At 35.5% G+C, this 22,784-nt stretch overlaps 1 protein-coding gene across 1 annotated transcript; it reads left to right on the forward strand.

The window, feature by feature from the left end:
- The first annotated feature begins 2,438 nt into the window (after positions 1–2,438).
- Positions 2,439–21,905, forward strand: LOC149797240 (procathepsin L-like). The gene is made up of 10 exons (XM_089961939.1): positions 2,439–2,540; positions 4,047–4,231; positions 7,945–8,087; positions 9,934–10,092; positions 11,807–11,839; positions 12,377–12,565; positions 13,772–13,937; positions 16,654–16,759; positions 19,186–19,299; positions 20,298–21,905. Exons 2-9 carry the CDS (start codon positions 4,069–4,071, stop codon positions 19,283–19,285), a joined length of 1,059 nt encoding a protein of 352 aa, XP_089818065.1. The 5' UTR covers positions 2,439–2,540; positions 4,047–4,068; the 3' UTR covers positions 19,286–19,299; positions 20,298–21,905.
- Positions 21,906–22,784: the final 879 nt, after the last annotated feature.

The following is a 22,784-nucleotide window of genomic DNA, read 5'->3' on the forward strand; positions in this document are numbered from 1 at the left end:
CCATACGAGAGAGTAGCTTTGATCTGTTTACATCTGGACATGTACAGTGGACATGTACATGTAAGTAAGGAAACGGTGTCGAAGTAAATTTAATCCTGACAATCAAAGAGCAAGTTGTTCAAACTATTTCTGTGCATCCGAAACGTCACTATAATAAAATGCGTTTCATACGAGTTTATCAGATTTGTTTTTGAAAGTCTGTGGTTAATTTACCTATAAATTTCAATCATTTAATTAATTTTATTTCTGAAATATTTCTAAACATCAATGGACGCCATTTTGTTATGTACATGTACCCACGAACGTTTGATTGGCTGGAGTATAAAGTAACTCGGGAGGTTATTCGGATAATTTCGGAGCAACTCGGTTAAATTCGGTATGAAATGGGCTATTGGGGTAGGCATAAAATATACTATTCAGGGTACTCTCTCATGCATTGAAGTGAAGCACATTGTGGGCAAGATAGTGTTGTAAAAGGCAAATAAGCTGACCACGATGGTACAAGAAAATGAGTTAAAAATGTATAGGTTAGCCAACACATGTTTCCAGTTTGTACATGGCGTTATTGGGACCAGACGTTAAGTCTCAGATATGCCAAAAGGGTACTTTTATGATTTCAATAATGAGCCTTGAAGATTTGGGATGTGCTATACAACTGCAAACGTCTACTACAATTGTCACTCTATATTAACTTGGCAAACAATGCTATTCGGTTTTCTAAGCTTTAATTGTTGATTTTCTACCCGCCTGTCAATTGTCGCATCCCCCGTACAGTAAAACTCTGCATTTATTATTAGTATAAATATTTCAGTCGAATATATTTATGGTTGTGATCAATATTGTGGAACAAATCTCTGTAGAAGGGATCAACACATTACTGACCGAAAAGAAATTCCAGGAATCCAATATAAGAATATTTATTCATTTTAACTGATCAACATTTTCAAATTGCGCCAACTAGACTCAGTGAGACGCCGTTCTGAGAAAACACCATGTCGATACGCCCTTCCTTTTTTCTTTTGGGGGGGAGGGGGACCGCTCCGGTAGCCTAATGGTTAGAGCGTCCTCCTCGGATGCGGGAGATCGTGGGTTCGATTCCCGTGAGATGCCTATTTGAGAAAACACATTGTCGATACGCCCTTCTATTTGCGGGGGGGGGACGCTCCGGTGACCTAGTGGTTAGAGCGTCCACCTCGGATGCGAAAGGTCGTGGGTTCGATCCCCGGCCGAGTCATACCAAAGACTTACAAAAGTGGTACTAACAGCTGCCTCGCTTGGCGCTCAGCATTAAGAGGTTAGTGTTAGGACTGGTCGGCCTGGTGTCAGGATAATGTGACTGGGTGGGACATCATGCGACATGATGCCCTAGTGCTATGCATCACTATAAACTGCCACATTGCAGAAATCGTAGCGATATGACTTAAAAATTGTTAAAGCTACTTTAAAAATCAAAATCACACTATTTAAGGGGAGTGGTGCTAACAAGATTATTAAAATGGCTGCTTCACTGGCCATATTGGATTTCTGATTAGAACCCATTTTACAGATTCTACAAGACGTCATAAGAAGTTTAGTGGAAATATGGAGGCCATACTAGAACCAGATCGGCACCATTTTTAATATTTTGACCAACAAAAATCCCAAGAAGTCTTTCGGTGAAAATGTCATATTATCACAGGTATAATGACTTTCCGTTTAGGAGGAGTAGCTGTAGCAGGATTTTCAAGATGGCTAGGCAGTTGACCACAATGGCTGTCCAATCGGCACCATTTTTATTTAGGACTAAATGGACATCATAAAAGTCCTTATAGGGAAACCCCATATCGCAGTTCCGTCCTTGAGGAGTAATGATAACAATAATTATAAAGATGGCTTCAATTTGTGTCAGAATTCCATGTTTTTTTTTGATCATCCATTTAGAAGGAGTAGCGATCACAAGGTTGCCAAGGGGGCCCGTGTGGTGGCCATATTGGATGTCTTAATACACACATTTCTTTCAGAACCAGTTTCATTTTGGGATGAAAGTTGAGTTGTGAACTTTTCGTGACAATCCTCGAAGTAGTTTAATACGAGTAGCGATAACAAACGTGTGTTCGAGCACTGACTGACTGCCAAAGAACAAATGATGACGGATAAGAGGGCAATTCAACTTTGCTTGTTGAGAGTTTAAATGTATTGGAATAATTTAAAAAAAGATCGTTTAATACATACTGTGTGACACTCATGTGATGTTCTTAATTTGTTCATCATGTGAGGTGCCTATAAAGTGAAGTCACAAGACCGTATACCGTTATTGTGACAGTAGGTACTGATATGCACTTTAAGTAGCCTAGGGAGTGGGAATCGTGAGCAGGATTCATTGGCTAGGCTGGTCACGTGGTAATAGTGTCATCCACTGTTAAGTAAAAGCTATTTAAATGCTTTCTGTCGTTACTTGATTCAGTCGGAACTTTGCTTTTCATTCTTTTGGGATTCGTCATTTGTTTTTATGCATTGTTCTTATTCTTCAAGCTAGTAATATTGGTTTTCTTTGACCTCAGGTGGATATATTTTATTGGCATTGAGAATTTAGTAGGTCAAAGAACCCATTGGTGTCATGTGTTGCATACTTTTTTTCATCCCCAAAATGTTCATCTTATTTACACAGTAACAACAAGAAACTAGCTGCGTTATATGGAAATAAATTGCACCCAGTCTGCTGTATCAGAATTGAGTAACGTGGGCAACTTGTAATAAGGACGAAAATGTTGGGAAACCTTGTTGGATGTAACACTTATTTATGACATTGGCTTCCGTATTGTAAATTGTCCAGAAACTGATTTGTAGATAAAGCTTTAGTCTGCACTCGGATTTGATGAGAAGTTGCCTTTGACGGTGCATACAGTAGTTGTATAAACATCATTATGATAGTTGTGAGAGTTAATGATATATATTATTTCATATGCAGCTTTTGTTACAAATATGTGAGTACATGAGGTTCTCTGAGACACAGAAATCTGCATAAAGGTATGCCAGATTTTGATTTTGGATGCATGAAAAATCCAACTGCCAAGTCATACAAGTTATGGGATTGGAACACTTCTCTTGCATTTGACCCATTTATACAGAGCAAGTATCAGTCATGTAGTGTGTTGACTATCAAACAACGGTCTAGTGATTGTAAAGGATGAAGGTAAAGATGAATAGGTTAGATCTTAGCAGACAAGGAAGTTAAGACACATGTTAATTGATTGCTGGCACATATTAATTTGAGCAAAAGACATATCCAAAAGACATTAAACACCTAACTTGAGTAAGCTTAACCTATCCGTGGTGTTTGGAACACTTGCATTTTATCATTGACCATATTAAGAAAAATAGTACCAGTTGTCAATGATATACAAATTCCCATGTTAATTGTCATAAATCTTCATGAAAATCAGATATTTTTTCAAACTAAAGTGAAATCTCTTAATGGATTCCTTCTAGTTGTTGCATCACAAGATAATTATCACTGTTCTCAGTTGCCTAGTTTTTCATTCTATACAGTAGTACAAAATTTGGTACAGTTAATGAGAATTAGCAGTCTGATGACTTCTGTGTTAGTGGTCGAACAATACACTCATAATTTTCTGAATAATTGCAAGGGAAATAAATGCATTATCATTGGGTCTCGTATTTTCAGAGCTGGGACTCTTTATTTGTTTCAAGGTGGGAGTCATGAACTTTAGATTTTATACTCTGTTGAGAACCCTGGTACTGCAAATAGACTTTATGCATTCCACTGTATACAAAATTTATTTTAGTTTCTGATGCAACAATCGGGCATTTTTTGAAATGTCACTTTTGGATACAGTTTGACATGAAAATTTGGACAAGTGTTTGAACAATGACTGCTAAATTAATTGTTAATTTTGTTCTGTGTGGTACCGAGTACATGGAAAGTCAGCATAACTTGTTGTTTTTTGTCAAGATGGTAAAAATCTTTTGGTAAAAGGTATAGTTCATTTGCTATTCTCATGTACAGAAGGCATAAAACTTAAAATATTATGTTTTTGTATTTTCAGAGTCTTGGAATTGAAAACCATAATGATGTATGCAAGTATTCTGACATTTGTTGTGGCAGCATATTTGGTGGCAGCAGCACCAGGAGATCTCAGTTATGTACATTTGTTTTTAGAAACTGAGCCAGCCAATGAAATCCATGTACAGATAATTGTAGAGTCATGGGAGCTGTTCAAGACAAAATACAGTAAGTCAAATTTGCTTTAAGCTTTGGCTAGGGAATATTTGATAACCTTTGTCTGTCCATTGCTGTAACATCAGTAGCCCAATGCCTGGTCCCCCTCTAATTTCATATTGGGACCCTCCTGTATTCTAAGTGTGGTGCCTGTCAGGCTTGTCAGAGTATAAAAAGTTATTTGACTTTGAAAACTTTGATCACACTGAAATCCAGAATGTATTTTCAAGATGTTGATATACCTGTCCTAACCTTGTGCAATCTTATTGAAATTAGATCTTCATTGTCCTACATGAAGTGGAGATACGATTTTAATCAGATTGTAACATGGCATATCATGATATAAAATTAATTTTGAATTCTCAAACCTCCTGACAGGATCATGTTTAAAAAACAGTTTTCAGTAATATTTGAATATAGAAAGAAAAATAAACCCCACCTCTTGAGTGTATGCCTATTACATTAGCATGCATAAATGGTAAATAGTCGTGATTGGAGCTGATGTAAAACTATCATTTGGGCAGTTTAAATAGCAACAATGAAAAGGCATAGAGGTCAGATATAAAGCACAAGTTTACATATTACTGAACTGGCTGACAATAGCTGGTGAGATGTGTTTGGAGACTGCAGTGGATGATCGCATTTGGTTAATTTGCATAGGCAAGATCTCATAGTGGAATAGGAGCACCACGCTGAATTGAACGGTCAGATTTGTTCTCTTTATTATTATCTTGTTAAAATACTAACCATTCATTGACCTATGTTTCTCATGTTGATTATAGCCCTGACAATGACTGCAAAACAATAATAAGCACACGCTTGTTTGCAAAGTTTATATGTGTTGATAAAGTATTGACACCTGTACTGTACAGATGCATTTGTGACTGCTGTATTACCTGTAAAGCCTCATTAAAGTTGAAAATATTATCCCCGACTTACCCAGTCAATAGATCAGGCCCAAATGTGATGTGTATTCTTTTTTCTAAAAAGATGAGAATACTTTATTCTCAGACTGCATCACAGTTTTGACAAGAGTGACTTGGAGGATCCATTGAAATTTGATCTCTAGTATTAGTCCATATCTATTGAATGTAGTGAGGAGACAAATGACACTTGGATTACCTTAGAACCCTACGAAATTTATATTTGAAGTGTAGTAATTGCTACAATGTGTGACAAATAATATTCAAAAAGTGGAAATTTTGGGGATACTTTACCTGAAGTCAGTGGTTGTGGAATCTGAGTCAGCACTTGTGTATTTCGTAAATGTCACCTGCCCTGCGCCTTTGTCAATTTTTTTTTCTTTGATCACTGTCTGCCTGTAACTTGACTCTCTTGCATAGATGCTAGGAGGTTGTCAAGCTAAAATTCACCAGACATGGTGCATATTATGTTAATATGCGAAAACAAGTTATAACTTACAGAGGACAGGGACCACAGTGTGTGGCCGTGTCAAACAATAAATACATTATCAAGAAAGGTCAGTTAACTGAAGAAAATGTTCGGTTGACATCCTTCAGGTTATATGTAAAGAGTTGGGATCGCATTCAATGCATGCGTTTAACTGATAGTTTGTAGTGTAATTTAATGCATACCTGTACATTACGTTACAGTGTAAAACAGTGATTACATGTTTAACATGTGTGTGTGTGATTTGGGATTTTATCATAGCTTTAACAATTTTTCAATCATATCGCTATGATATTTGCAGTGTGGCAGTTTATTGTGTCCATTCTCAGAGGGAGAATATAATTGACTAACCATCATGTATCAGTGACAGATCAGTGAGGGAAACAATTTTCTGTGAGTGATTTAATTGTACCATTGTCACACAATGTCTCGTGATCAAATTGGGAAGTAATCACTTAATCACTTAACCGACTCCAAGTGAGAGAGTTGGTGAGAGGAAATATCCTTTAATTGATTTGCTTTTGAAGGGTCTGTAATCTATACCACCAATGCTGGCTACATGTAGTGTAGGGTAAATCTGCATACTACACAAAAAGGCCACTGCACGTGTAGACATTGAAACAGCTGAACCCATCCAGTTGGAATGACAACAATGCACAGCTCTAAGACATCATGTTCTTTTCACTTTACCATTTTGACTTGCAATTAAGACATTATTTGGCGATTCCATTCACTGTGGTGAAATTCATTCACATATATTTATGGCAGTGCAGACCGTACCAAAATCATGAAAATGTTTTTAAATTAATAGAGAGATCACAACCAGTGATAGTCCGAACTTCATATTGGATATGGATCACAAAGGCGTAACAAATCATTGGTTGCTCATGTATAGGTTGTTGGTTTTGTTTACCAACAGAAAGTTGAATTGCTTTGTCAGTATTCTGAAATGTACTGTCAGACGTTTTATCCGTTTTTGTATACAAATTTTGTCCATTAGTTACATACATGTATATCTAACTCCATCAAAAGTGAACTTGAGCATCAGAAAAATTGCATGCTATAATGTTTATTAGCATTAACCAGTTTTACTTTTTCAGTGCTTGACATGTCAGCATTGTTAGGCAATCTTCAGAATTGAAATATTAAAATTCTGTTTGTTATAATTCTACACATTCACAAACTGAAGTCTGAAAAAGATCCTAAGTTTGAAGTTTGCTGGCACAAGATCCTGTTATTGTTGTTCTTCATATTTTCATGGGTTTCTCCAGAAGATTTATTATGGTTAGTTTGTTGTAAATAAGGATTGCGCCAATATGACTTCAAATATTGACACCATGATGGCCATTTTGTAAAGCCTCTTGCTTGATCTCCTCCAGCATGGAAAGTTGTATTGACATGGGGTTTCACCAAAAGACTCCTTGCGATGTCTGGTTACTTTGAAAGGAAATGTTGCCATTCTGACTTCAAATATAGTCACTGTCATCCATCTTGAAAATCTTGTTAGTCCCACTTATCCTAAACAGAAAGTTCTATTGACATGGGGTCTTCATCAGAAGTCTTCTTATGGTGTTTACATGGTTCTAAATGAAAATAGCGCTGATCTGACCTACTTGGCAGCCATCTTGCTCATATTGTCAAAGTGTTTACAACAAAGCATTCGTTAGGTATCCGGTTTGTCCTAAATACAGATGGCACTAGCTTGGCATCCAATATAGCCACCATAGCATCCATCTTGAAAATATTGTTTTTGCCATTCCTACTGAATGAAAAGTCATAACAACATGAAGTTTTCACCAGAAGACTTATTATGATGTCTATGTTGTCCAAAATGAAAATGGTGCCAGTCTTACATCGATATATGACTGATACAATGGCCATCTTGAAAATCCTATTACTACCTTTTGAACTGCCCAAATGAAAAGGTTGCCAGACTTGTATCTAGTATGACTAATACAACAGCCATCTTGAAAATCCTATCACTAGTCCTTTTGAATGGCTATCACTACTCCTTTTGAATGGCTTTCATTATTTCTTTTGAATGGCCTAAATGAAAAGGGTGCCAGACTTGTATCTAGTATGACTAATACAACAGCCATCATTGTATTGAGAGGTGAATATGAAGGGGGCATTGTATTGAGCAAGTAAAAACAACAGAATACATGGAGGGGTGTTAATCGCTAAAATTAGAAATTCAGTGTGATTTTAAAATATTTCTTACTTGGACAGAGCCTATTTATAGCCTATGGGTACTAGGAAATCTCTCCTTTTCTTAGATCTGTAGATTTTAGTATTGGTTTATTCTACCTTTTTAGACAAACAGTATGAGTGCACAGACGAGGAAGCCTACAGGCGCTCTGTTTTTACTGAGAACATGAAGAAAATTGAGATCCACAACCAGAAATACAAGAAAGGAGAGAAAAGTTACTTGATGGGAGTGAACAATTTTTCAGATCTGGTAAAGTATTTTCTGATGATGCAGTATAATGTAAAATTTGTTAGAGATTTTTTTTTACCTAGACAAGTTAACCTGCAGCTTGGCATTACATCCTGTATTCCAACAAAATATCTGTTTTATGGATTATTTGTAGGCCCTATTTGCAAACTTATTTAGTGAAGCTCACTGTGTGGTTTAAATAAGATCTGTATGCAAGGAAGTTGAAAATTGTAATTAATTGATCAGGGCTTTTTAGGACTGAATTTGTTGACATTCAAGAGGCTGTCAATAAACCTTAACTTCTGTCAGAGTAAAACACGTGCTTCCTGTGTTAGTTGATTGTTTAAGAAACATAATTGACTTCAGGAATATTCCTTTCCATCAATTTTTTATATAGAAATTATATGCTTTGATTTGGTTATTGTAAAATTAGCTTATAAGATGGTTTCTGTGAGTGAATGAAAATTATTTGTTATGCTTGTTTTTCTATGATCGGTCTATTCAGTAAGCTTGGAATCAGTCTAAAATCAACTGTGGTGATTTTTTTTATCTTTATGGGGTTTTTAATGGATGCTATGGAGGGAACTTTCTTGTGCAAAAAGCGAAAAAGAAAGGTCACTGTCTTGTAAGGGGACATCCATAGATGAACCATTTTGGAGAATTTTACCAACTTGAAAGGCAGTATGTACCATACCTATTGAGCTGATAGTGGAAATGACTGTAATATAGCACACACTATCAGTAGGCCCCCATCAAACAACCCACCCACCCCAACATCTTTTTAGGCTGATCACATGAATGTCATGCTTCAACCAGCATTATAGGTTGCTCACCAGCAGTTTGCTCAATCCAGGTATGAAGATAATGGCTAAGTAGCGGGGTAATTATCCTCGATTATCTTAAATACTTATCCAGGAAGTTGTAAGAAAATGTATCATTGAGTGATGCAGCCTGGAATCAGGTACAGAATGCTTATTTAACAGAACGTCTTTAAGAGGTTAGCTGAAAACAAAATAGCATAAAAGCATATTGGAGGATTCAAAAGCAACGTGGCCGAAATAGCAAATCCGGACTGTGATAGTAAATAGGGCTGGATAGAATACTAGACCAAATGTTGACTAAGCGGAGGAAAATTAATAACCTTCAACTACACCATATGACCACTGCAGTGGCCTCGTGGTTAGAGCCTCCGCCTCAGATGTGGGAGGTCGTGGGTTTGAACCCTGGCCGAGTCATACAAAAGACTCATTAGAATGGTCCTTACAGCTGTCTCGCTAGGCACTCAGCATTAAGAGGTTAGTGTTAGGACTGGTTGGCCTGGTGTCAGGATAATGTGACTGGGTGTAACATCATGCTACATGTCTGCAGCATGATGCCCCAGTGCTAAACATCACTATAAATGGCCACACTGCAGATATTGTAGTGATATGACTGATTTATTTTTTTAAAGCTACAATAAAAATAAAAATCATACACACACTATACAATATAGGTCACTGAATGTTTTTGTACTTGCTTCTCAGCAATACCTTTTTCAGATATAATGAATTGAATTGAAAAGTTTCAGCTACCCAAGTTTCTTCTGGATACCTATGCATACTTCTTAAAATTGTCCTGTCTATATAGAATGTAAAATAAAATTGGTGATCAGATTTTATTTGGATTTTGGACAGTTCACAGAAAATATCTTATTGGAAATTCAGTTATTAAGGTACAATATCCTATCTTAAAAACTGCAGGACAAGGATGCCTCGCTAACTAATAGATTTTAGAAACAAACTTTGAAGGGTTAGATGCTGGCAATCTCACAACTCAGAGCTATGCTATACGTTCATATAATGTTTATGAAAGGTATTCTCTTTTTCAGAAAGCAGAAGAGTTCAAAGCACTGCACAGTGGATGTGTAAAGATGAGAGTCAATCTAACAGATACTACCTGCAGTACATTCCTACCCCCACATAATGTGATGCTGCCTGATAAAGTCGACTGGAGAGAGAAGGGATATGTAACACCTGTTAAGGACCAGGTATGCTGGGACTGTTGTTGTTATTCTTGGTTTACTGTGTGAAAACATTTGCTGGAGTGCAGAACAGAACAAAAAGTTAATTCACTCATGATGACATCCAAGGACATGTAATTGCTGCATGTTCAAGGTTCAGAGTTTGGATTACATGATCACTGGCATATTTTTGGACATGATAAAGTTTTAGAACCACTTACCTGCCAAGAAAAATGTGTTTTACATGGGTCAGGCATCGTGAAAGTACATATTAACGAGTTATAACCATCTTGTTAATTTAAGAATAGCAAGTCTTTTGTTGTCGCACGTGTAGGACACATAGCAGAGATTAGCATCGCTGTTACTAAAAGTGTTGTTTGAGTAATCATCCTCATTAACTTTTAACTCTAAAGATAGAGTGAATTTAAGAACAAAGTGAGGATTAAATAAACTGTAATTTTCTCGCAGAAATGTGGAGGGGAAACGGACATCTGAAGGTCCACCACTTTGATCAGTTTTACGCCTAATTATTTTGAAAAAGTTATAAATATGCTTAGTATCATTTTTACACAAGTCTGACTTGTTGGTTTTGAAACCCTGACTTTAAAAGTGAAGAGATTAATTATTTAAAGAGAGATTTTAATTTAGCATCAGTCTAAATTGAGATGTCATTGAAGAAAGTAGCTCTGTATTGTGGTCTATTTGGTGGGTTGACTTTGGTAACTCCCCAGCACAGTGAATGACATGATAAAGTATTTTGCTTGTGCCAAGTTGACTGTAAGTAGGCTAATTAGTCAACATTACTAGGAAAAAGTAAACTAATGGATACTGTTTTGTACACCATGTTTAATATGGACAGATAATTAAACTTCATTTCCTCAACCTGTCGCATTCTCACCCTTTCTAGCTAAACCAGAACATTAAGAAATGCTGCCTCTAAGGAGTGTTACTCTCTTCTTGTGATGGAATTTAAGACATTCTTATTTGACTAGTGTTAGAACTAAGGTTAGGATTAGAGTTCTTGCAGTTATGAAACATGCAGAGTAAAGTCCTCGTATAAATTTTGTGGCATGTACACGATTCTCACAATAAAATGTTTTAAAAACAATTTTGTGAAATCCTAGAATGTGAGTTGGACACTAGTTGAATATATTTATAAAAACAATTTCTTCCCAGTTAAGCTTGCACACTTCATACTTTGTTTCCTTATAGATTATCTATTAAATGTAAAAGTCAAGCAGTATACATTATTATTTCGTACCCATTTAACCATAACATGGTTGATCTGGTATTTTGATTCAGATAATTAGTCTGCTTCTGTATCACATACCCAGATTGGAACTTAATTGGTGTCTCTTTGACAACTTCATGTTAATATGTTTAGATACAGTGAATCAGACTTTCACAAATCCCAAATTGTTTAAAGCTATGAATATTCCAAAAGTGTAAAATATGAGTTATGTAATACATAGAAAACCATGTTTATATTTTGTCACCATTGGTGGTGCGTAGGAGAACACGCTTGATTTGGCTTTTGAATGCATTTCAGCATGGCAGCCTTGACATCTTTCTGCCATATCGGACACTTTCTGTTTACCAACTTGTAAATAAAAATGTGTGCAGTTTTATATATATTTCACATTGAAAAGAAGCCAATCATGCCCAGGTCTGATAAATTACAGTTTGAGATAAATCTGGGTTTTCAGCCTGTTCTTAATATTTACTATCTTTCCCTTTTCAGGGTCAGTGTGGCTCATGCTGGTCATTCAGCACAGTAAGTATTTTTACAGTACATGTTTGCAGTTCTGGATTCTTACATCAGAAACGTGATAGTTTCCATTTCCTGAAGTTGTTTCACTGTTACTATGCACAAAAATTGATTAAATTTCCAGTTTTTTAGACTCCTCAGGTGACGATTATTTTGTCCAAAAATCCGTTATTCAGAATATCAGTTATAATGAATGAGGATTTTTTTGGTCCATATGGACAATCAGTTTAAACAAATGACATGTAAATGATTGGTGATTTACAGCATAGGCAGTTTTGCAGTGTTTTTGACTCGTATCAGTCAGCCATTTGAGTTATTTTCCCAGCCAACCTGCCATATATTATGGGGTAGTAAGTCAAGTCTAGACTTTGAGCCACTGAGGATATGAAATGAGAACAAGGGCAAACAAGTTTCAAAGACTTTGACATTAAAAAGAATATTATATGTGGGAGAGGGGATTTAATGATATTCTTTTCTTGACAAATGTCTGAATTATGGGACAAAACTAAAGGGTTTAAATTGCTTTGCTCTTCTCTTTCTCAGACAGGTTCACTGGAGGGTCAGAACTTCCACAAGACCGGTAATCTGATCAGTCTTAGTGAACAGCAGCTGGTCGATTGCTCTGGTGACTTCGGAACCCAGGGCTGTAGTGGCGGTTGGATGGACCAGGCCTTTGAGTACATCAAGAAGTATGGTATAGAGACAAAGGAGGCATACCCATACAAAGCCAAGGTATAAATATATATTTAATTGTCTTGCCTTCACTAGGAAATGGCTGAACATATGTATCACAACATATGATCAGCTATCATGCAGCATAACATTCTGTGTAAAAGGTTTATTATAGGTATCTCCAGGAAGATTATGTGGTAGTACATGTTGCAGATGAGACAGCGATTTGTGTATTGCATATGAATCCATATTTTTCCTGAGTCCAAGCAATATCTCTCTTAATTCCACTCAAGAACACTTTTCACCAGCAAGAGTACAAAATGGTAAAAACTCTGTGAACACTGTGTCATGTGGTACCTGTCTGAAATTGTGTTAGGGCTGTTCCAATAAAACATACTTTGGACACAGGGAAGGCACTTATATTGTGGAGTAGTCTTCCAATGATGCAATGTCAAATTTCTTTTGGATTGTCATATTGAACTGATTGATTAATCTGAGTACCCTGTTTGAGCCTTCTCTGTATACCATGTGTGATCAAATGGAACAGCACTTTATCTTTTTATTATACACACCCAGTGTGAACAGCAGGTCAAGGTCCAGTACTCCATTGTAAATATGAATAGAGTGTTCAACAGTCATCATAATCCATGTTTATATTGTACAACAATATCAGAGCTCATAGTAGTATACACGTATACAAAAGCAATTGAACATGTATGGTGTTTAGTGCTTACTTTATTTTGGAAATCATTAATAACATGTACAACAATGACCCTGATCAGCTGTTACATAATGCAACAGCAGATCTGGATCTACCCTGCTAATGTTGGGATATATGTTTCGCAACTAATCTGTTTTGTTTTTAGAATTGCATAATTTTTTTTGCAAAACTGCTTAATTTGGCAGACATCTTGATATGGTGGCCATCTTGAAAATCTTGTTATTGCTTCTTCTTAATAGTTTACCCGGTGAATATAGGTTCTCACTACAAGACTTCTAATGATGTCTGCATTGACTTAACTGAAAACGGTGCAGATTTTACATCCAGCTTGGAAATCTTGTTATTGCTGAAGAATTTTTGGCCATGAAAACAAAGAAACAGTCCTATCTTTGTTTTCCTGGAAATTATTTTTTGCCAGTAAAGTGCTAATCCTTAGAGGGAATTTCACACAGACAAGTTTGAAATGTAACTCATCACACCAGTGAAGATTTGAAATGAAAATCTTTGATATCTTTACCATCAATGTTTCTTTATATTTTTAACAGGATCAAAAATGCAAGTATAGTTCCTCCAAGGTAGCCGCAAAGGACACTGGCTGTGTGGATATCGAGAGTGGCAGTGAATCAGCCTTGCAGCAAGCTGTTGCTACCATTGGTCCAATTTCCGTAGCTATTGATGCCAGTCACAGCTCATTCCAGTCATATTCAGGAGGTAATGACAAAACCTCCCATTTTTTCTTCACCTTAGGAAGCTATTTGGATCATCTATTACCCAGCCTCTGTAAGGAAAGTAGTTTACAGTGTTTTCTCTAGTTTTCCAAGATAAATGGTCCCTTAAGTTCCCCTTTTTTCAAGTTTAAAGACCAAAATAAGTATAGTAGCAGTGTCCTATTTTGCCTTAGCTTTAGACCTAAAGAGCTGATGGGATGGTATATTGTCCATCATCTGTCCATTAGCCCAACTATATTATCACTACTTCTCCAAACTACTTGGAGGTTTGCCATGAAGGTTTTCACGCATTCATGCCATGGTTTAGTTGGTTCTGGATGAAAATGATACTGCTTGCAAGTCTCACATTGCGGCCTTAGTGGCCATCTTGAAAATCTTGTTGTCACTACTCCTACTTTGATGGTCATATCAACATGGGGTTTTGCTGAAAGACTTCTTATGATATTTACTTGGTTCTAACTCAGATTGGTGCTTATGTATGTGTAATATAGCTACAACAATGGCCAGCTTGAAATTCTTATCTTCCGAATGAATGGTCATATCATCATGTGGCTTTCACTAACAGACATTATTTTCTTGATCTTAAATTAAAAAGGCTCTGATCTGACATCCCATATGTGGCTGTCTGAAAATCTTGTAAGTACTCTTCTTCAAGGAAAAGTTGCTATGGCCTGGCATTTTATCAAAGAGCTCTCATGGTGTCGGCTTGGTCCTAAATGAAATTGACTAACCCTTAATATGGACACCATGTTAGCTATCTTAAGCATATTGTTGATCTCTACTCTCAAATGGATGGCTATATCAGTGTGCAGTTTTCAGTAGTAGTCTTCTTATGATGCCTGGTTGGTCCTAACTGAAAATGGTTCCAGTTGTATGTCTAATATCGCTACTCCCGATGAATGGATGAACATTGTGACGTGGGGTTTTGACCAATGCCCTGGATTTTCTTGATGGATCAGAATGATACTTCGAGAATTTTATGGTCCTCCTCATAAGCTGTGTACAAGAAAAAAATCACATTGCAGCTGAATACGTTGTCTGACAGAATCTTATGATTTCAACTGGTCTCAGTTTCTGATTTGATCACTGAAACTTTTTACATATTGTTATCATATAAAGATGCACATGTAGACAGATTATTGTTTTAATTATTTTTCCCCAGTTATTACTCTTTTTGACTTGGAGCTGTGTTTAGTATATGACATAATCTTGTCTGGTTTTAGTGGCTCATCATGAAACTTTTTACATGTGTTGGCAGTCATATGAAGATGTCTGCCATCAAGAAACCGCTATGCTTCCTCGATGTGTTGTTGCATATATTACCATATTCGACCTGCAGCTGAATAATATATTAGAATCTTCTGAATGAAACTTGATTGCAGTTTTTCGTTCTACTGGTCATGGACTTGAAGAGCTTATGGGAGAGCCTGTTGTTTGTCAACGTGTCCAGTAGAACAAGTTTATTAGTCCTATTCCTAAACTTTTTGGAGGATTGCAATGAAACTTGACACATATTGATGTCTAGAAGGTCCTAAATGAACAAAGTGCTGCTCAGACATTCAGTATGTTCACTGCAGCTGCCATCTTGAAAATCATACCACTGCTCCTTCTGAGTAGATGGTTGTGTGAATGGGGGTTTCACTAAAACATGTCTTATAATGTCTGGTTGATACTATATGAACATGGTGCTGGTCTGATGTCCACTATAGTTATATGGCATCCGTCATGAAAACTGAAAATGTTCCTGAGTGGAAAGTTATATATATATATATATATATATATATATATATATATATATATATATATATATATATATATATATATATAGAGAGAGAGAGAGAGAGAGAGAGAGAGAGAGAGAGAGAGAGAGAGAGAGAGAGAGTGGGTTTTCACCAGACTAAATCTTATGGTGTCGAGATTGTCCTAAATTCAAATGGTTTTGCTGTCATGTCAAAAATGTTATCACTACTCCAGAAGAATGGATTGTCATATCAACACAAGGTTTTCAGTAAAAGACTTATTATGATGTTTGGGTTCGTCCTAAATGAACATTATGCTGATCTGACATCATTATGGCTGGCATGGCAGCCATCTTGATAATAATGTTATCTCTGCTTCTCCCAAATGGACCATTCCAGTTGCCACAGTGGTTAGAGTGTCCGTCTCAGATGCAAGAGGGTGTGGGCTTGCTTGTTTGGTGCTCAGCATTAAGATTGTTGTTTTAGTACTGGTCGGCATGATGTCAGGATAATGGGATTGGGTGGAACATAATTCTACATGCCAGCAGCATGATACCCCAGTGCTAGACATCACTATAAACTGCAACATGGCAGACATAGTAGTGATATGACTGGAAAATTGGTAAAGGTACATTAAAAATCCAAAGAACACACATACACACATTCTCTCTCTCTCTTCCAAATGGAAAGTTATATTGGTGTGGGGCTTTCACCAGAAGACATATTATGATATCAGGTTGGTCCTTAATGTGGCTGCCACAATGAACGTATTGATAATCTGGTCCCTAATTCTTATGAATGGTTCTGTCATATCAAGAAGGATTTTTACCAAATGGACATTAACTCATAAAATTATTTCTGCTGTAACAATCCAGACTGGAAATAAAAAAATTCCAGGTTGATCCGATTCCTTCTGTCTTAAACAAGCAAAAGCACATAGATGTTTTATTTACATTTCAGGAGTGTATGAGGAGGAGGAATGCAGCAGTACAGAGTTGGACCATGGTGTCCTAGCAGTGGGATATGGCACAGAGGATGGTAAAGATTATTGGCTTGTGAAAAATAGGTATGAATATGATGTACATTGTTGTATATGTTATCCAAATGTTTATTATCAGTTATCCAAATGTTTGGTAGATCCAATGCCAGCACCAGATCCAACAAATGTTTCGTACATTCAATACCAACACGATATCCACTGATATTTGGTACATATAATACCAGCACCACATTCCACAAATATTTGGTACAACCAATACCTGCAAAATATTCCACAATATTTGGTACATCCAATACCAGCACCACATCCCAAATGAGTTTGGTTTATCCAAAACTAGCACCATATCCCACAAATGTATGGTATAATACCGCAAACATTTCTGTATTACTCAAACTTTTCCTAGAAGAGACATGTACACAAGTAAATACATATCTTGTTTTGAGCTAGTGTAAACAAGATTTATGACATAGGAATATATACTTTATCAAACCAGTTCTTTCAGCTGTCTTCGAACAAAACAAAAATGTAGTTTTGTATTATTAATATTTTAACACTTTCCAGATCATTTTAACTGTTAAGTGTCGGTTTCATTCAAAACAAATTTATACCAGTTTGATTAGGTTCATCTAAGAATATTGACACATGGTCCCAAGTGTAGGCAGATGGTCAGTAATTCAGAGGTGGGTGGAATAGGGACTGTCATGATGCTTTTCAACATTAGTTCTGAAATCATTAAGAAGTACATGTGGGGAAAAAGACATTTATCTAGTCTGCTTAGGCTCGGGTTATAGCTGTGCATTTTAAGGCATTTTACAGTACTTAAAAAATTAGATTGAAATCGATAAACTCTTTATCTGAAATGCAGAGAAGGCAACAATTTCAGATTTTGCAAAATTGATATAAAGTTTTTGTGAAAATTCTTCATTTTTTCCAAAATCCTTACAAATAAAAATTCCGTAAGATTTTTTTAGCAGCAGATTTATATGTAGCATCAGTGTGATACATGTATCTCATGTATAAAAATCAGAATATTCATTGCAAAAAAACGAATGTTAGTATGTAAAAATGGTGGCAGGATGAAAAGAAAAGGAAGGTTCATATATCTTGCGGGGAAAACTAACGTTTATTTTTGTATTGTTTTGTTCAAATTCGTGGTTTGGGAATGAAAATACCAATACACTACGTTGACTGGACTTTATTCATACCCATCCCACCCTCCAACAACGTTTTGGGGGAGTATACATGAATGGGTGGCTTTTCCATTTGTCTGTCATGCTTTTGATTAATTAATCTCTCCTGAATCATTAAGATATCTTTTTGAGGCTGCATGCTTTTGTATCATGACCGGACGTTGTAAAAATGTTATTCCCATTTTTATTACAAACTGGGTCAGTCACTCCATCATACCCTTGTTCAGCTATATCTTGTGGACCATTTGAGATATCTTCATAAAACATGGTATGTATTTGTATCATGAAAAATAGTCTCAGACAAGAGTTGTCTCCTCATTTCTGAAAATTGTATATTCATATTTTGCATATCGTCATGATTTTGTAATGTCACAAGAAATTGTCAGAAATTATTTCCTTACCTAAGCTTTTATTCAAATATCTAAAGAAAAAAAAAACAGACGTGTACAGTAACGTAACCATTGTCATTTTTCTCATTTTGTTCCCTGTTTTTCAAAGAAATGTGAAGCACACTAGTATCATAACTTGTCTCACTTTCCTTTCTGCTGCGTAACTATAATGTTTTAAAACTAAGAGATCAGTCTTGGTATATTTAGAAGGGTTAGTTTATCTTCGGGGTCAAGGAAACAGCTCAGTATGCTTCTCCATAACTTTACAGCAGTTTCGATATATGGCTAAAACTTGGTATAAATGTGCATCATTTCTAGGTGCCACATAGCATATTTGGGTGCTGTCTTAAAGGTCACAGGTCAGTAATTTATGACTAGAAGATATGTCGTGTACCACATTATGCATCATGTTTTCGGGGTTAAGGTCACATTGTTCAAGTCAAATTTGCACTTGTGCTTTCTAATTTAACAGCTTTTTTAAGATAAATGGTCAAAGCACTGTATATTTGTTTATTGTCACCAGGAGATGTTTGAGGTCTTCAGGGTCAATGGTCAAGGCCACACCCCAATTAAGGTTTCTTTTGTTTCTCCTTGATATGATTAAAGTTGTTTGAGGTACAGGGATTAACCATAGTGTGTTTATGTATTCCATTTTGTTGGCATGTCCTTCATCACATTAAAAGTTTATCTTCAAGGTCAGATAAAAAAATTGTTTGTTAAACCCAACCTTTTCTGCACTTTTTCTCCTATGATCTTTAAAATACAACAATTAAAACATGGTTTCTTTTAATGTCTGCACTGTAACTCTATAACACTTTCTTCAAGATCATAGATTTCAGGATTGTGAATTTTCATGACTGCACTATAATAAGCACTGGAAGCAAATTCATCAATTTGTGTATTTTCTTTACAGCTGGGGTGAAAGCTGGGGAGACAATGGCTACATTAAGATGGCCAGAAATAAGGGAAATATGTGTGGTATAGCAACATCATCCAGCTATCCATTAGTGTAGAGGAAAGATGAGAGGTGAGCGTTAATTCATAGTGGGAGTGATGTACAGTTCTCCTTTATTTTAGCATAGTTCACTACATGTGGGTTTGAATGTAGCAATCACACCATAGATCCCATTTAAAACTTTAAGATAAACAAATCTTTGCTCTCCAGTATTGACAATCTTACAGATACATGTATCTTTTATTTCAAAACGCTACTCATCAACAAATTAATTTTTTACCTGTTAGTTGGCAACCTGTGTATATGACCGATGCGAGCCATTGTGTTTAATAAGAAGATATTTCGATAAAATCCATCTATGTTGGTGGGTGGGAGCATGATGATTTTCACTAGTAATGTAATCTTGAAAGAAACAGATAATGTTGCATCTAATAATTTACATATATCATATTTAGAAGACCTATCGTTTCAATTCTAGAATGGAAAATATGTTCTTCTATAAAATAAAGTACTTACATGCTGAACATTACAAACTGTTTAGATGCTAGTTGACATTCCTGATGCTGATGCTAAATAGGTGCTGTGCTGATGCTTTGAAATTTTGGTACGATTTATATGTTTTGTAGTGATTGTTCTAGCAATCATGTCATCTTTGTACTTTCACTCAGATTGGAAATTGTCACAAACTAGGTCCTTTTTGGTAAATAAAACTGTTGGATTAATAACAAACAAACCTTAAAGATTTATGTGGTTAAATTTGTTGTTTTATTTATTCACTTTTTCTAACACAAACTGACCAACGAACTAGCCTGATTGACTTGGATGCTTTCATATCATTCTTATATGTTACCATGACAATTTGTGCAATTGTCAGCATGACATTGGTAAGCTAGATTTTCAAAAGTTGGAGCTAAACTATTTAATAAGCGCAAACTTTTGGGAACTTAATTTGCATGTTCACTATTTTAAAAGTTAATATCTATCAGATGGAGTGAACATTCTGATGGACTTTCCCATTAAACATTACTGAAGGATTTTTATTAAGACATCTCTGTTTTGATATTTTTCAGATGAGAACAGTGTCATGTGTATCACTTGAAGATTTAAACTATGGCCTCATTCCAAGAGCTTCTACCGAAAGCTAAGTTGAAGTTCCTTAAACATCGTTTGTTCCGGAAGCAAGCCCCTACGTTCAAGTGTAGATCCTGTATTTGTTTGGTGCTTTTATTGGATGGAAAACTGTGGAAGCTGCTAAGACCTTCCGAAGAATAAATGATCTTCATATTCAGAAAACGAAGAACATAATTAAGAATGATAATTATTATATTAAAGATCTTGTTTTTAAAATTTCATTTATAATTAATGGATCTTACAATTAGGACCACTTTCGATGTAAATACTACCCATCTTTACTGCTTAGTTTTAAATGGTCTTAATATATTAAAAATATTCAACATTCTCAGAATATTGCATATTGGTTTATTTCATCGATAAAATGATAATATGGCACCATTTTTAGAAATTTCTGCCTTTCAACAGGAGAGTTGTGTTTATATCTTAAACTTTGTGATGCCACATAATAAAGAATAATTCTCTCAGCTTTGCTAATATTTTCAAAACCTTTAATATTTTAATTTAAATAATGTTATTCCTTTGTATGCATAACTGAATATTTGATGTAAATTTTCTGTTTCGTGTATTTTGCAGAACATTCAGTTTAGGTTTCAGGGATGGTAATTTAACATGAATTCTCTAAATTAGATGTTTCTTCATACCTTTGGACTTGCACAGTTAATCTCCTTTTATTTAGGACTCGTCATCTGAATAAGTACATCCATGTATAAATATTTGCTGTGTTCGTCTTTGAATTGTTTCCTTATTAAAAGGATTTTTTTTTATAGAACACCAAGTGATGCTTCCATATTATTCCAATAATTAATTTGTGTCATTACAAGCCTTGATTTGCAAATAAATTGCCAGCCTTTAAAAATTCCCATTGCCCATCGACTGGGACAATTGAATTTTTACATGGGAAATAAATTATATTGATATGGCATATCCATTGGTAAAGATAAGATATAGAAGTACCATTTGGACAACATATATCAAACATTGTTCATAATCATAGGACTAAAACATGCAATAGATTTTATGTGTTGTGTTTTACTTGAGGTGAAAATTAATATGGTAATCTTAATAGTACATGTTTGTTGTTAAGATGCGTATGAACGAATGTAATAGTCTAATATTTCTTTGTCCATGGAGAAGTAAACTTTATGAAAAAAGATTTTCAAGACCCGAAAAGATAGCAGGAATTGGCACTGATTTGTGGACTGTAGTAAATGCTGCCACATAAACAATTAGAAGTAGTGTATCTATCATTTTGTCATATTATATAGAGTTCATAAAGTATGTCTTTTTTATATAAACAGATGAAATACTCCATATTCTAGTCTGCTGGTTTTAGCAAAGTTATCTTTTTAAGTGCAGTTATTTTCTCCTTTACAAACATTTTGTATATGTAGAATTATATAGCTCTGAATTTTGTGAATCTCCTGCATTGGTGTAAAAACAAATGGATATGTAATGCGTGTTTGTATATCTGAGATTCCCAATGTGAAGTTATTTATATCTGTTTTAGTTCACAATTAAGGATACATTATTTTTTACGAGTTTTGAGCTGTGATGATCCAAATTAAAATTTTTACTTAATTTCACATTACTTTTGTTTTCTTTCTCTCTATCCATCACCCAGTGTGTATTTATTTGTTCCTGTAACAATTGAGCACATGATGGACGTTAAGAAGGTACAAGATGTTGGAGTTTGTAAACAAAACTTAGAGATTACCATGATGGAAATAATGTGTGATTCTGTATGCAGATACCTTGAGAATGGCCCAATACCTTCTTAGGTTCTGATGACTTTTACTCGGCCTTGAAAAACCTGGTTACTTTTCATATTACTGACATACAGTGAAACGTAGGTTGTGACAAACATCTATATGTCTCTCTTAACTATTTCATTACCGCATGATAAATCTAGTTCTCCATCTACCATTACCAAACTTTGTAAATATAATGTCTTGACTTTGCGGCAGGAAGAAGTGCCTTGATATCTGGGTCTTAAGGTTGCTGGTTACGGTCGCAGTGGTGGCAAAGAGGGACATACTTTCTGCATGACAACTTTGGTTTTACATCTTTGTTTAAGACCGGGACTGTAGATGGTTCACACTTTGAGGTCACCTATCTAAAATGAGTTTTGCTCATTCAGTTTTTTATCTTGCACTTTCAGCAAAGTTTGTGGAAGGCTTGCACTTATGAAGATAAATAAAAATTCAGAGGTCGTTATTTCTGAAAGTTAAAGAAGAAACATTGTTTATGTTCAGTAAATTGGTTTAGACTTTATGATGTGACCAAAGCTTGTGGATGGCTTGTATTTGAAGGAAACGGCCATGCAATGTTAAAGCCAACAAGGCAAATGTCAAGAGTTACTGTGACTCAATGAATAATGGGTTTGCCACAATTTGTTTTTTAGTAAATTTCTTGACAAAATTCTG

The sequence above is a fragment of the Sinohyriopsis cumingii genome, chromosome 6 (genome assembly GCF_028554795.1).
Source record: "Sinohyriopsis cumingii isolate HCF-2022 chromosome 6, ASM2855479v2, whole genome shotgun sequence".
NCBI classification, from domain to species: Eukaryota; Metazoa; Mollusca; class Bivalvia; order Unionida; family Unionidae; genus Sinohyriopsis; species Sinohyriopsis cumingii.